Here is a 14,978-nt window from a genome sequence, read left to right as displayed (position 1 = left end):
TTTACAGAGATAGTTGAGGACAGCCAGGGTTTGCTGACTGAAGTAGTAGTTTGTCAAGGTGAGAGAGGCCTGCTGTTTGGAGATGTAATGCAAGGTGCTTCAGACATGGGACAAAGACCACAAAGATTTAATTTAAAATCACAGTGTCTCAGGCAGGCTGCCCTGCTTTGAGGGCAATCTCAAACCACATCTTCTCCAGGGGTTTTCTAGCCCAGCAGAGGAAGTGTAGCAGTCCTCAGTCTGGTCTCCACACTCCTGGAGAGGAGGTCAAGTCCTTAGGTGCCTGCTGGGGCAGGAGGATCCGCTGGTGCTGTGGTGGTCTCCTTCTGTACCAGTTCTGGCTCATCCTCCCCATCCTGAGGCGGGTGGACCAAGACCTTATCCAAGATGCCAAACTCTTGGGCCTCCATGGGGCTCATGTAGCGGTCCCTCTCCATGGCTGACTCTGAGGAAAGCAATGTATGAGGCAAAAGCCTGGGAATATTTTCCCAAATCCCTAGGTTGAAGCCCATACCAGTCAGGGGTGATTTATGGAGTCGAGAGGGACCCTACCACAGGATCTATTCCCTTATGAAAAAAAGGAAACCGTTTGGGAGGCAAAAGCAAAAGGGTTACAAACCAAGATCATGTTTTACAAGAAAGAGAGAGGAGTTCTCTTGGTTGAGCACTTTCCTAACCCACACGGAGCCTAGGTTTTATACCTAGGACCACCTGCAATTCCAGGAAACTGAAGGTGTGGAAGCCATTTGCTTCAAGGACTGAGAGCAACATAGAAGCATCGCCTTCCAAGCACTGGCTACTCCTGGCCTCCCTGGGTCCAGGACTGAGATATACACATTCCGAGCATATTAGCTCCCAGCCCATGATGTTTTGATCCAGCTCCGAGTTACATAAGACACGTGCTTATTCTGACAATTCTTCCCCGTGGGGCTTGAGAACTTCTCTGTGACTCAGTCTCCCCAGTAGTAAAAAAAAAATAGGTTTTTGTTTTTTTTCAGACTGGATCACATGAAAGGGATGATCTTCAACTCCTGATTTTCCTGTCTGCAGTTGCCAAATGCTGGGATGAGAGATCTGTATCACCACGCCACATTGGTTTAATTTTCACTGATTTCTCAAATACAATCAGGTCCCAGGACCCACATGTAGAAGAGGATCACCTCCTGAACACATCAATAAAATGCAACCAGGGCAAAGGTCACGTGGTGAATCTTAGACTGAACGTATGTGACCAGCAACAAGATCTATCAAAGAATGGCATGTGGGACAGCAAGATGGCTTGGTGGGAAGAGGGGCTTACCACCAAGTCTAATGACCTCAAGTTCAATCACCACACCTGGTGGTATCAATAGAGAACCGATGTTTACAAACTGGCCTCACATCACTGTGGCAACGCATGCTCCCCAAATCAACTATTTTAAAAAATGAAGTGTCACAGGTACCAGGGAAGTGCCTACTTTCTTCTCAAAACAACCTCTGTAGCACAGGCCAGCTGAGCCAGCTTCTGTGACTGAGACTGAAATCCAAAACACAGGGTTGGGGATTTAGCTCAGGGGTAGAGCGCTTGCCTAGCAAGGGCAAGGCCCTGGGTTCGGTCCCCAGCTCCGAAAAAAAAAAAAAAAAAGAAAGAAAAGAAATCCAAAACACTCTCTTGGCCAGTCTACAGCTCCTGATTCTCTACCTCCCAGTACTGGGTGATAGGTAGGTGCCAACATACCCAGCTTGCAAAGTTGATCTAAAGGACTGGGGATTTTTAACCAAATATGCTAGGAACTTTTGTTTTATGAGAACCCATGTCGGGCCAGGAATATTTCCCCGAGGCTGGAGAGTTGGCTCAGTGGTTAAGAGGACTTGTTCTGGCAGAGCACCCAGACATGAGGTCCCTATTATATCTCACAGCCATCTGTAGCTTCAAAGGGATCCTATACCCTCTTCTCACCTCCACAGGTGCTTCACACATACACACACACACACACACACACACACACACACACAAACACAACCACTTACAGACATATAGGCTGGAAAAACACCCGCACACATATATTAAGAAAATAGATGAATCAGAAGGGGGGGGGGAAGAAAAACGTATCCTTAAGGCTCACCCCTTGTCCTCACTGGGGAATTTAGACTGGGACTCTACACCCTACCTTGCTCCCAGCCCCTGTCTGAGAGATCCCTGGCAGGGTCCCACCCAGCCCCTTGCTAGGAAAAGGCTTATTCGAGGCAGGAGCTCTGCCATAGCCACAGGGCCCCGAGCTTTAGGTTCAGGGTACTACTCAAAGCCCTCCATGGCCCTTCACTGTAGTGGTGTGGTTCTGGCTATCCAGGTGGGGAAGCCCTCTGACGTGCCAGTGTGCGGTGTGAGGCTGGGTGCTCACCGATCACCTGCAGGCTCTGCTTGGTGTGCTTGGCATAGATGTTGTACAGCTGCCTTTTCAGCTTCATGATCTCCTCTGCCTGGATAGCGATGTCTGTGGCTTGGCCCTGAGGAGCAGTAAGTTGGGGAAGAAAATGAAGCCCAGAGCTGGAGGAGCCTCTCATGGGACACTAGTGAGGGAGCCACCCCTGTGTCAGACCTCTGCTTCTGAGTGTATCTTCTTCCCACTGATTTTTTTTTTTTTTTTTTAGTTTTGTGACAGCGTCTCTTTATATAACTCTGGCCGTCCAGAAACTCACTATGAAGTCCAGGCTGGCTTGAAACTCAGAGATAAGCCTGTCTCTGCCTCTGTTGCCTGAGTATTGGGATTAAAGGCGTGCACCACTACGCCTGTCTCTATTTTCGTTTTTATCCTTTCTGGCATTGGAGATGGAACCCAGGGCCTTACCTCAGCTTGGCAAGCATTCTACTCCTGAAGAGCACCTCCCCAGCCATGAAAACACTTATTTCAAAGCAGTGGCAGCAGGAGGCAGAGGCAGCAGGATCTCAGTGGGTTAGAGGCTAGCCTGGTCTACATAGTGACCTACAAACAGCAGAGCTACACGATGAGACCCTGTCTCCAACAAACAGGGGGAGAGCAGCAGTGCTCCCGTTCCGGTCCCCACCAGATGTCCCTGCAGGATGTGCACTCACCCTGGCTCCTCCAGAGGGCTGGTGGATCATGATTCTGGAATTGGGCAGCGAATGGCGCATCCCTGGGCTGCCAGCAGCAAGGAGCAGGGAACCCATGCTGGCAGCCTGTCCAACGCACCATGTGCAGATGGGGTTCAGAATGTATTGCATTGTGTCGTAGATGGCCAGGCCTGCAGTCACCACACCACCTGTAGGCAGCGGAGCAAGTAAGGACCCGGGATCTTACCCCAGTGCCCTTCCAGCAAGGGCAAATGTCAGTGGGAAGGGGGACAGAATCAAGAGGAGGGGTAGCAAGGAGGGTCTTTCCTTCAGAGTTAGCTATAATCAGACATGTACATGTGACAACACACAGAATTAAGTAAAAGGCTGTTAGCCACCTCCCAGCCTATGTATCAATATAGTAAGGCTAGCTAGAGGTACACAGGCACAGCACGAAGCAGAGGCGAGCATTCTCATTGCCCACTTGGAGCTTTGATGAGAAGACAGATAAGTGCCTGCCAAACGTCCAATCATTGAAACTGCCCATCCTTGAGCTGCTGAGAAGAAGCATTATCTGGCGACGGGGCTCACCACCAAGCCTAACAAACTGAATTCAATCGGCAGGACCCACATGATGGGGAATGGCCACAGGTTGCCCTCTAATCTCCACACACACGGTGGCATGCATTCACACACACATAAATAAATGTAGCCTTAATATTTTTCTTAAAAATCAATTACTTCTGCAGAGTGTGGTGGGTCACACCTGCCCTCTGAGGCTATATGGAGTCCCTGTGGTGGGAGGACTGCAGAGAATATGGGCTACAGAGTGAAGCTCTGCCTCAAACAGACTTTTGTTTTTTGTTTTTTGTTTTTTTTTTTAAATTTAATTTGGCTACTCTCAAAGCCAGGGAGAATGCTCAGTTGGTAAAATGATTGCTTCACAAGTATGTGGACCCAAGTTCAGATCCCCAGCGTCCACAAAGTAAGCATGGCAGCACACGCCCAGCGCTGGGGAGGTGGAGACAGAAGAACCCTTGAGCTCACTGCCTGGCTAGGCTAGAGTACTTGGAAAGTTTCAGGCCAGTAAGAGATACTCTTGGAATGATTTTAATTAATTAATTTGTTTTGTTTTGCTGAGACAGGGCTTCTCTGTGTAGCTCTGGCTGTCCTGGAACTCACTCTGTAAACTAGGCTGTCCTCAAACTTAGAGATCTAATGCTTCCTAAGTACTGAGATTATGGCACTCACCACCACCACACAACTAAAACATCCTAAATTTCTTGTTTTTTTGAGATAGGGTTTCTCTGTATCTCAAAAGATCGGTTTCTGGCTATCTTAGAACTCACTATGTAGACCACCATGGCCTCAAATTAAGAGATCCATTTGCCTCTGCCTCCCAAGTGCAGAAATTAAATGTTTATGTACAACCATACCCTGCTTTGAGCAATTTACATTTTAGATTCTGCAGAAGGCTGCTGCAGCTCTTCCCCAAAGGGGCTACCTCTGACCCCAGATCTCTACCACCAGGCTGGCCTGGCTTACCTGGGCTATTGATGTACATATGAATGGGTTTCTTGTTGCTTTCTGACTGTAAGAACAACAGCTGGGCGATGACCAGGCTGGCCACGCTGTCATCAATCTGTAGGTGGGGAGAGCAGAGATATTCTCAGCTTGAAGATGGGATGGATAAAGGCTTAAGAAGCCCTGGCAACCAGGAATTTCCAGCGTAGGAAGCAATGGGTCAGTAAGCCCTAAACAGTGGAAGACTACGCAGAGGACAGAGCTGGGAGCGAGTGCTCTCCTAGCATGCACAAAGCCCTGGGTTTAAGAAGCACTGCCTAAACCTGGTGTGGTTTAGGCACCCTGATCCCCACCTCGAATGTCCTGTCAGCTACATAAGGAGTTCGAGGCCAGCCTGAGACGACAGAATAAAACGAAACAAAGAATTGCTGAAAACAGCAGACTATGGCAATAATGCACATTTTACACCCCAACATTTGGGAAGCTAAGGCAGGGCAATGACGGAAAAGTGGGGACTAGCCTTGACTACAAAGCAAGAATTGTGCTCAACAAAAAGAATGTTTATGGTCAGGGTCTAGGAGGTCACCAAGGATGAGGGGCGAAGACAGACTTTGACAAGGGAGACATGTTGGAGAGACACCTTGCTGTCTCCGGGAAGGACCGGGGTCGCTCACCGGGCCCATGACGCACACGATGCGTTCCCGCAACAGCCTCGAGTATATGTCATAAGCGCGCTCGCCTCGACCCTTTGTGGGAAAAGAAGAGGTGAAAGGTCAGCGTCCCTTGCACGCCGACCGATTACAAGCCTCCGCGCCATGTCCTCATCAGGTCCCCGTACCGTCTGCTCCACCACTATAGGGATGAGTGGGAAAGCTCGCGTCGCAGTTCCATGCAGGTTGCTTCGCAGGGGTGAATCGCTCCCAGTACTCCATGGCGGGGAGAAACGCACGGCGAAGCGAGACAAGATAGCCCGGCACCCGCCCGCAGCTGCCCGCCCGTCCCTCAGCAACACTCTGGGCCACATGCCTCCGTGCAACCAGGCTTGGTTTCCGGAACTACAACACCCGGCGTGCTTTGCGGGAGCCGCTGGCTCGTCCACTTCCGAGAACGAAATAGGCGGAGCCGAAGAAGGCGGGGTAAGTCTGTGGGTGGGGTCCTCGTTGATAGGTGTTCGAATGAATAAGGAAAACCCGCGTCTCTGCCCCATGAAGGTTCTCAGACAAGACTGGGCTGTCCCCGGTACCCAGACTGGAAGAAGCTCACGGATGGGTGAGAAAAGGCCTAGGCGAGACACGTGCCCGCCACCTTCTCTCCCGTAGCAATCCTCAGGTCCACCTGCTGGCCTGTAACCAGTCGGTCTTGCAGAACTACAGTTCCCAGCTACTTTGCGCCCGTGACTCCCGCGTATAGGCTCGCTAGAGAAAAGGGGCGGGCGCTGTCTCGGGGGCGGGACTCAAACCAGAAGTGGAGACCAAGACTCGCTGGGGGATTTATTGAACGATGTAGCTTACAGAATTGTGAACACTGAGATAGGGGAGGAGGCCTGGATCTTTGGCCGGACGTTTGCTACACCTGTATTTGTTTTCAGAGGGTGCCCAGCTTTCTAGAAATGTTACTTTATTGTTCCCATTCAAAGCGAAATTTGGGTGGTAGGTGGACAGTTCTACTCTCCGTGTGCACAGTCCTATACCTTGAAAAATACTGTGCCCACCATCTCGATCTGTCGCCACAAGATCAAGATCTCTGGAGCTCTCTCTACCGCCATGCCTGCCTTGCCCGGGTCCACGTTGCTTCCTTACTGGAGGCCCATGGAAGAGGTATCGAACCCACGACATTGTGGCTTTCTGTCAGTCTCTTCTGCACTCATCCTCTTTGTCTTCTTTGCAACTCTAGCAGCTACACTGTCTCCCACGTATCGCTCTCCTCTGCCCTGTGCTAGGCTCCTTTACACAGCTGTATCAGGCTGAGACATCATGCTTTGCTGCCACCCCAGGCACATTCTGTAGCTTTCCTCAATTGTCACCTGATCTAAGCATTACTTAAAGCTGTTGCTGTGTTTCCTGTGGAAGATACACTTGCGTAACAGGAGACTTGTACCTTTAAATTGCATAAAGGCCAGAAATGAACATCGAAAGCCAGAGATGTTTCTCCCCAGAACTCTCCAAACAACACAGGCTCTTGCCATCACTCTTGGTTGCCCACCATAATCAGATGACAAGACTCAGTTGCTGAAGACACCAGTCACTTTGGTTGTAGGAAATTCAGAAACTGGAATTGACCTGGAGATTTCCTCCAAGCCGATTCAATTTCATAGTACCAGAAGGTGATGTGCCATCTGTTGGGGAGAAAAGGCATCAGTGCTCTTATCCAGGTGTGGACTTTGAGTATTGCAACTCCAGCTGGTGACAAGATGTAGCTGCTGGTGAACTAGTGGCATGAGAGCTATGGGGTGAACCACGCTCAGTGCTATAACCAGTGAGATCAGTGTCCCAGCTGTCAGCAGTTCCTGGACTCTGGACTCTGGGTTACAGAGAAAGGGCGTGAAGGTGGGAGGGGGCTGTGCCAGGAGTGTGGGAAGAAATAGCAATGGATCTGGGTAAATGCTTTACATAAATGTGTGAAGTTGTTGAGGAAAAGATAAAAATAAAGAGATAGGCCAGATGTGGTAGTGTACACCTTTAATCCCCGCACTCAAGGAAACCCCACCTTGAAAAGCCAAGGAATAAATAAATAAGCAATTAAAAGAAAAACATGCCAGGGCATAGTGGTACACATAATTTTTTTCTACATAGGGTGTGTGTGTGTGTGTGTGTGTGTGTGTGTGTGTGTGTGTGTGTAGCCCTGGCTGTCCTAGAATTTGCTCTATAGACAAGGCTGGCCTCAAGCTCAGATCTCCTTGACTCTGCCTCCCAAATACTAGGATTAAAAGGTATGCATCACCACACCCAGTTTTGTAGGACACATCTTTAATCCCAGCGCTCAGGAGGCAGAGACAGGAGGCTCTTATTTCTGTTTGACAAACAGCCTAGTCTATATTGGGAGTCCCAGAGCAGCCAGGGCTACATAGAGAGACCACGAATCAAAAAACAAACAAATAAACAAAAACAAAAACAAGCAAATAAAAAATAACAAGCATTTTGTTGATTTTGAAGGTTTATTGTTATTTCTAATTATGGATGTGTGGATGTGCAAGTGCTGCAGGGCCCAGGAGAGGGTGTCAGATCTCATGGAGCTGAAGGTACAAAAGACCTGATGTGGGGTTCTAGGAGCCAAACCCACGTCCAAATGAGAATAGCAAGCGCTCTAAGCTGCTCGCCTCTCACTCTGTATGCTCAGGTTAGCCTGGAGTTCGTGGCCATCTACCTGCCTCAGCCTCAGGACCACTGAGATGGTGGGCATGTAGCACCAAGGCTCACTGCTAATAAGTCTCATTCCTTTTTACATAAGTATTGAGGCAAAAAGCCTTTGTCCGGCAATTGGATCTTTCTAGACAGCAGTAACTATCTTTTCCTTGAACTCCATTTCGACCAAGCTGAAGTTCTGGGGGGGGGTCGTCTGGAAAGGGGTCGGACACTGCTTTCTGTTCTTCAAAGAGTTATACAGTTTCTTCATTTGGGGATTTTTGTCTATCTGGGACAGGGTCTCCTTTACAACAGACTGACCTGGAACTTACTTACTATTTGCCAAGCAAGGCTGGTCTTCAGTGTCATAGCCTCTTTTTTGGGGGTTGGGTTGACAGACGTGAGCCACCACAGCCTTTCCTTTGAATCTAGTATTTAAGCTAATTAAGCTCATAACAGTATAGTTTACACAGAGAGCACTCAGGGAAAGATAAACTCCCAGGAATACAGGTCAAAGCTATTGAAACCAGATTAAAATCTACAGAAGTCAGTAGTGCCAACTCACTAGTTTTGAAAGCAGAATTATGTAACATGACACTCCTGGGACACACATTGGCTCATCCCTGCCTTGTGGGAATCAGTTCTCTGGGCAAGACACCCACCACTGCTGTGGAAGTCTCAGAGAGCCCACCATGTCGGCTCAAACCTGTCACCCCAGCACTCAGGAGGTGGAAGCAGGGGGATCAGGAGCTCAGGGACAGCCTTAGCTGCTAAGCGAGTTTGAGGTTAGCCTGGACAATAGGATAATGAGAAGGAAAGAAGGAGAAGGAAGAAAGTTGCCTAAGCTTTTCCCTGGGAGATGTGAATAGACGCACCTTCTTGGACAGCACAGATGAAATCCTCCCAAGTCTGGCTTGGCGAGCAGTGAGTTTACTGGGTTCGTTAGGGGTGCATGGCAGAAGCACCACCCAGAACCTTCCAAAACTTGGTAGGTGGAGCCCCCACACACACACACAAACACACACATGCACACACACTTTAATTTCTGATCTCTTATGCCCCTTGTCCTCAGAAAGCACATTCGGTGCCGGTGTCGGACCAACAGCAATGGTCAGAATGTTGTTCTGCAGCTGCAGCAGTGCCGGAGCGGGGAGGCTGTGGCAACCTCAGGTGGCTCATGACCCTCTCCATACCCTTTTGTTAAAGGGCTCTCTCTTTTTTGAGACGGGTTTCTCTGTAGCACACACTGTCCTGGAACTCGTTCTGTAGACCAGACTGGCGCAAAACTCAGAAACCCCCTTCTGAGTGCTGGGATTAAAGTCATGTGCAGCCACACCCAGCTTCAGTTGGTTTTTGGAGACAGGGCCTCTTGTAGCTCAGGCTGGCCTGCTACTGGCTACATAGCCAAGGACTGTTGTAAGACCCCAAAGTGGCCCTACCTCAGGAGCGCCACCCACAGAGCACAGATTAACAAAGTGACCGCTGCAATGGCATGAGGGTGTAAGGTTTTTAATCCATGTACGTGAGGTTGCTCATCCACGCAGGGAGAGGCAACCCCGAACCCAAAAAGCACACAACTTTTATTCATTACAGAGGGCAGACTTCAGCAACAGGGTTAGCTGGCCTATTCTCATTAGTGTACACAGGACAAAGGAGCTGGTCAGGTATTGGCTGGCCTGCTTGAGGGGCTGTTCTTGGCTCAATTAGTCACTTTCCTCATCCAGCCCTACACCTGGCCTTGGCGAATCACTGGGAAAGGGTTAAGTTGGCACGTCCCTTGGTGGGGGTTGTGGAGGGGGAACTGGGTGATTGGGCAGGATCAGGATGACATCTTGTGGTTGTTCTCAGAATTTGCCAGGGAGGGGTAGAGGGGTCTTTCTGAGAACAGTTGGTTTTGGTTTTTTTTCTTTCTTTCTTTTTTCTTTTTTTCGGAGCTGGGGACTGAACCCAGGGCCTTGCGCTTGCTAGGCAAGCGCTCTACCACTGAGCTAAATCCCCAACCCCCCCTTTTTTTTTTCCTTAATTAGCTTAGTCAGAATCTTGATCACCAACCTTTATCATACCACTGGGCACCCTGACATCAGATGTATCTCTCAGAAAGGTCACAGGTTTGTCATAGGCGTCCTGACCCCCAGACGTATTTCTCACAACCTTGTTTTCACAGCTTTGCTTTTCACATCTATGAAGCTTTATTCCTTCAGGAGGACCTTATTGTGCTGGGTTGTCAGGTGTGTGTTATTGCACTGTGTTCCATTCCATTACCTAGGGTGAATCAAGGTTGTGAGTTCAATCGCTGGTGGAAGAAAGACCCATTTCTCTTGAGCTGTCCTTTGACCTCCACACACACATAGTAAATAGGTAAAGGATGGAAAAGAAAGGAAGAGAGCCTGGGTTCTGTGGCATGGACACTGCAGGGTCTCTTCACTCTGTGCAGCTGAGGATGACCTTGAATTCCCGATCCTCCTGCCTCCACCCGCAGAGTGTTGGAACAGGTGTGGACAGACGCACCTGGAGCTGGCTGGGATTTCTGGCAGATGGTCAAGTTCAAAGGTCCTGGGTGTGTTGGACTGATTGCAGCGGAACTGCCTGCATTCTGAGGGAACAAATGGCTGTTCTGGAAGAAGGCCTGGAAACTGAACCCACATTGAGCAGGAAGCTCACAGCTACCAGTAATTCCAACCCCAGCAGATCAGACACACCTTCTGGCCTCTCAAGAGCATCACATTCACATCCAAAGACATGTGCACATGTAACAGTTTTAGGAACCCGTTTTCTAAAAAATAAATTTAAAAAAGAGAAGGGCTTATCGGGCCTGCTGGCACATGCCTGTTATTCCCACATTTGGGAAGTGGAGACAAGATGTCCCCATCTCAGGAAGATGGCTCAGGAGGGGAAGTACCTGCCCCGAAGGGTCTGCTTTACGCTCCCACATTCACGTGAGTGCAGGGCTCAGAGCCTGCATGACCCCTGCTCCCTGCAGCACTAGGCAGACAGGAGGATCTCCGGGCTCTCCACCACCTGCTATCAGGTTCACTGATAGACCCTACCTCACAAAGCACGGTGGAGAGACCAAAAAGAGGGCACAAAGTTCCGATTCCAACCCTCACAAAACAATTCAGGTGTACCTAAAGATACCAGTTACCAGCTCTGAGCATGAAGAGACAGGGTTACTGGGACTGCGGGGTGGTGTGGGGTGAGACATCAGCCCCAGGTTCTGGAAGACACACTGCTTTAAAGGGCTGGGAAGAGAGTGTGGAAGAGATCAGAGATGCTCCCTTCCAGCCTCTAGCACACATAGGGTAATAAATTAATGCACTTTAGTGTATGACTCATGTAATGAAAGGCCTTCCTGCTCAAGCCAATCCTCTAAGCCATGTAAACGTGGGAGGAGAGAACTCACTACACATAGCTGCTCTCTGACCTCCAGATGTGTCCTGTAGGCCCTCACACCACACACACACACACCCACACACACACACACACAGTGAAAAGATGAGGAACATGCCTTTAATTCCAGCACTTGGGAGGCAGAGGCAGGCAGGTTTCTGAATTTGAAAAGCAAAGAAGATAAGAGGGGCATTTCGAGCAGCAGACAGGCTCAGAAGGACAAGAAGTGGAGAGCAGCAGACACCCATACATATGCTTATATATATTCTTACATATATGCACACATAATTATACATACACAATACAATGCACTTATACATACACATATACATGCATATAAATATGTATACAACATACATATGCATAGATATTTAACATACATATACATACGTGTATACACACATGTGTACACACATACACGTATGCATACAATGCATGTATATATACACACAGCTCTCTCTATACACACATGTATACAAACTGCATATATATCCACATGTATAAGCACACATATATTCATATATACATATGCATATACACATAGACATATATACATAATACACATATGTATACTCATATATCCACACATGTACACATTATTCTCAAATTTATATATAGATACATACATGTTTATATATGTGCACTTATATATGTATATACATATACATACATATATACATATATATACATACACACAGAAAATACATGCACATATATATAAACATCACACATACGCAAATGTGCATGTATATACATATAGACAAACAGACATATATACACACATATAAACACACATATACATATAATATATATGATTTTTCAGTATTGAGGTGGAACACAGGGCCTTTATACTAGGCACAGACTTACCACTGAGCTGCATCCCTAGTTCTATTTTTGTTTTTTGGGGCTTTTTTTGGGGGGGGTGTTGATTTTTGTTTTGTTTTTGTTGAGGTACGTCTCACTATGTAGCCCAGTCTGAAACTCTATGTAGCTCAGGACAGCTTGAAACTCACAGATTAAAGGTGTGTGCCACCGTGCCTGGCTAAGATTTTATTTTGTTATTGTATTTTATTTATTTATTCAAATCAATCAATTTTATATTTTTCCAGACAGGGTTTCTCTGTGTAGCCCTGGTTGTCCTGGAACTTGCTCTGTAGAGCAGGCTGGCCTTGAACTCATAGAGACCTGCCCGTCTCTGCCTCTGAAGTGATGGGATTAAAAGCAGAGATACCACTGCCAGACTTTAGCTTTTCTCTTGAGACAAGGCTTCACTATACAGCACAGACCAACCTTAAACTTCCGATCCTCCTGTCTCTGCCTCTGGAGTGTTGGGATGACAGATGTCACCACAACTGGTTTTGTGAGTGCTGGGATGGGCCTCTGAGCTTTGTGTGTTATCTGAGTGCTCTATGCCCTAAACCCAGTACTAGTCCCTTATTATCACAGTATTAAAGCAGTCAGTCCCCTCTTGTCTTGCTCCTCAAGTGCCAGCTTGGGAGGCCTCCTCCCTGCTTACTGTCGCCCAACCCAAAGTACACCACCCCTCAGCAGCTGCCTAGGGCAGCCTCGGTGCCCTGCCGTGCACATCTGCCAGGCTACCCTGGTGCAATAGGAGCCACCCAGCAGGTTTTTCCTCTCAGCCTGCTCCAGGGCCCTGAGCTGTTCTGTCTCCACCTCTCCCCGGCTGGGCACTCCTTGGCTCTCTCGCTCAGCTGGTGCACCTCTGCCAGGCACAGGATGTATGCACCGGGCACCAGAGCAAAGATGTCCAGCATCTTTGCCTATCAGAGCTCTGAGGTGGATTGGTGTGAGAGTAATTTCCAGCACTCGGAGTTGGTGGCCGAGTTCTACAATACGGTGAGGGCCTGGGCAGGGGCTTTGAGAAGGGTGGGATGGGAAGCTTACTGAATGTGATTTACCAGATGTGGGATTAAGCCACATCTCCATAGGGGAATCTTGTTTGAGCAATTGGTTGTGTGTTTGGCCTGACTTGTATTCATTCATTCATCTTCCTGTAGAACTGAGACCTATGGCAGGTTTTTGGCCTCAGTTCTGAGGGATGGTGCTGTGATGGTGGGCACACCAGCAACTTGAAAGATGCCCAGAGGAGGCTCTTTGAATCAGTAGGATTGAACCTAGGCAGCGTTTTTGGAAGAAGTAAGGATGTCTGTTCTTTCATCTCCAATCTCCAGCCAAGGATGATCGATGCATCCCAGTTTTTCCCTTTCACGATCTTATCTGAACCACTCCAATCTTTACCTTTCTATGCCTGGTACCACATGGCACTTGGAGTACTCAGTACTTAATACACAGTGATTCAGTTGTTGGGGAAACTTGAAAGAGGCAGGCAGGTAGATGAGGCTATATGAGCTAGCCTTACCTGCCTGGAGCACAGAGCTGCCTAGCCACGAGAGAGGGACATTATCACACTCCTTTTCTGGAGACAGGTTCTTGCCTAGAAGCCCAGAGTAGTTGCCACACATGTCCTCTGGTGTTGGATCTGAATGCTGGGACTGGAAGCCCGCACCCACCACACCCATCCTAGCTTTTATTCAGCGCTTGCTGTGTGCACACTGTATAAACCTTTCACCTTCATAATCTCATCTGATCCACACAGTCTCATGGGGAGACAGAGAGACGCCAAGAGGGGTGTCTCACTGTTGCAGCAGGTGTTTCGGGGGTAAAGGACAGGCTGCAAGTCACCCTGGTGCCTACATCTAGACTTTGAATTTCAACTTGGCAAACCCAACACACACACACTCACACACACACACACACACACATACACACACACACACACACACACACACACACACACACACACACACACACACACACACACACACACACACACACAGAATGAAAGTGTAGAAAGGGCTGGTGAAATTGACTCCAGGTAAGTACCTGCCACCAACCTGACAACGTGAGTTCAGTGCCTGGGACTGACATGCCAAGAGCAGAGTCGGTCCCTCAGAATTGTCCTCTGACCTCTGTACATGTACCATGGCAACCAGGTGTGGTGTGCACACACACAGAGACACACACAGAGACACAGACTCACATACAGTAATATACTTTTAAATGGAAAGTTGCCAGCACAGGTGGGACAGGAGTGTTCATTACCCTGGCTGCTAGTGAGGCTGAAAATGTAGGATTGTTAAGACTTTAAAGCCAACTGGGACAACGAAGGTCAAAATAAGAACTTTCATCCCAGCACTCAGGAGGCAGGGACAAGTGGCTATCTGTGAGGGCTACACAGTGAGGTCCCTGTTTTAAAACAAAACAAAACAACAAAACAAAAACAAGAACCCACAAAAATAAAATCAAACCAATAAAGTTGGTTCTCTAGTTTTGGACTTAGTTCAGTGGTAGAGCTCCTGCCTAGAATCCCCAGTGAGGGACTGGGGTCATGGTCAAGAGTGGAGCCCCTGTCTAGAATCTCCCAGTGAGGAGGTTGGGGTGTAGTCAGGGTGGAGCTCCTGCCTAGAATCCCACAGTGAGAGACTTGTTCCTCTGTGGTCCTTCCTCGCTCCTGTGTTTCCATCCAGTTATTGGAGTTGGTTGAAACTACCCTTTGGGAGGTCAGAGAGGATTGGGTTTCTATAGTTCCTCTCGCTGCCTTTCCAGATACCCTAAGATCCAGAAAATTCTCTGGGCATCCCAGTCCACTATGA

General features: G+C 48.4%; 2 protein-coding genes across 3 annotated transcripts in view; one reads left to right on the top strand and one right to left on the bottom strand.

Moving 5' to 3' along the window:
- Nucleotides 1-98: 98 nt before the first annotated feature.
- Nucleotides 99-5,938, bottom strand: Clpp (caseinolytic mitochondrial matrix peptidase proteolytic subunit). The gene is made up of 6 exons (XM_032900792.1): nucleotides 5,415-5,938; nucleotides 5,251-5,322; nucleotides 4,598-4,694; nucleotides 3,074-3,261; nucleotides 2,382-2,487; nucleotides 99-445 (listed from the first exon to the last, which is right to left on the bottom strand). Exons 1-6 carry the CDS (start codon nucleotides 5,781-5,783, stop codon nucleotides 276-278), a joined length of 1,002 nt encoding a protein of 333 aa, XP_032756683.1. The 5' UTR covers nucleotides 5,784-5,938; the 3' UTR covers nucleotides 99-275.
- A 6,942-nt stretch (nucleotides 5,939-12,880) lies between these two features.
- Nucleotides 12,881-14,978, top strand: part of Acer1 (alkaline ceramidase 1) — a 29,018-nt gene continuing 26,920 nt past the window's right edge. For both annotated transcript variants that reach the window (XM_032900791.1, XM_032900790.1), the window contains exon 1: nucleotides 12,881-13,161. In XM_032900791.1, coding sequence (XP_032756682.1) covers nucleotides 13,042-13,161 — 120 coding nt within the window. In that variant the 5' untranslated portion in view covers nucleotides 12,881-13,041. The remainder of the gene's footprint in view (nucleotides 13,162-14,978) is intronic.

Source organism: Rattus rattus, chromosome 4 (genome assembly GCF_011064425.1).
Source record: "Rattus rattus isolate New Zealand chromosome 4, Rrattus_CSIRO_v1, whole genome shotgun sequence".
Classification (NCBI taxonomy): Eukaryota; Metazoa; Chordata; class Mammalia; order Rodentia; family Muridae; genus Rattus; species Rattus rattus.
The sequence above is the reverse complement of the archived record's forward strand: the minus strand, read 5'-3'. Positions and strand labels throughout refer to the sequence as shown.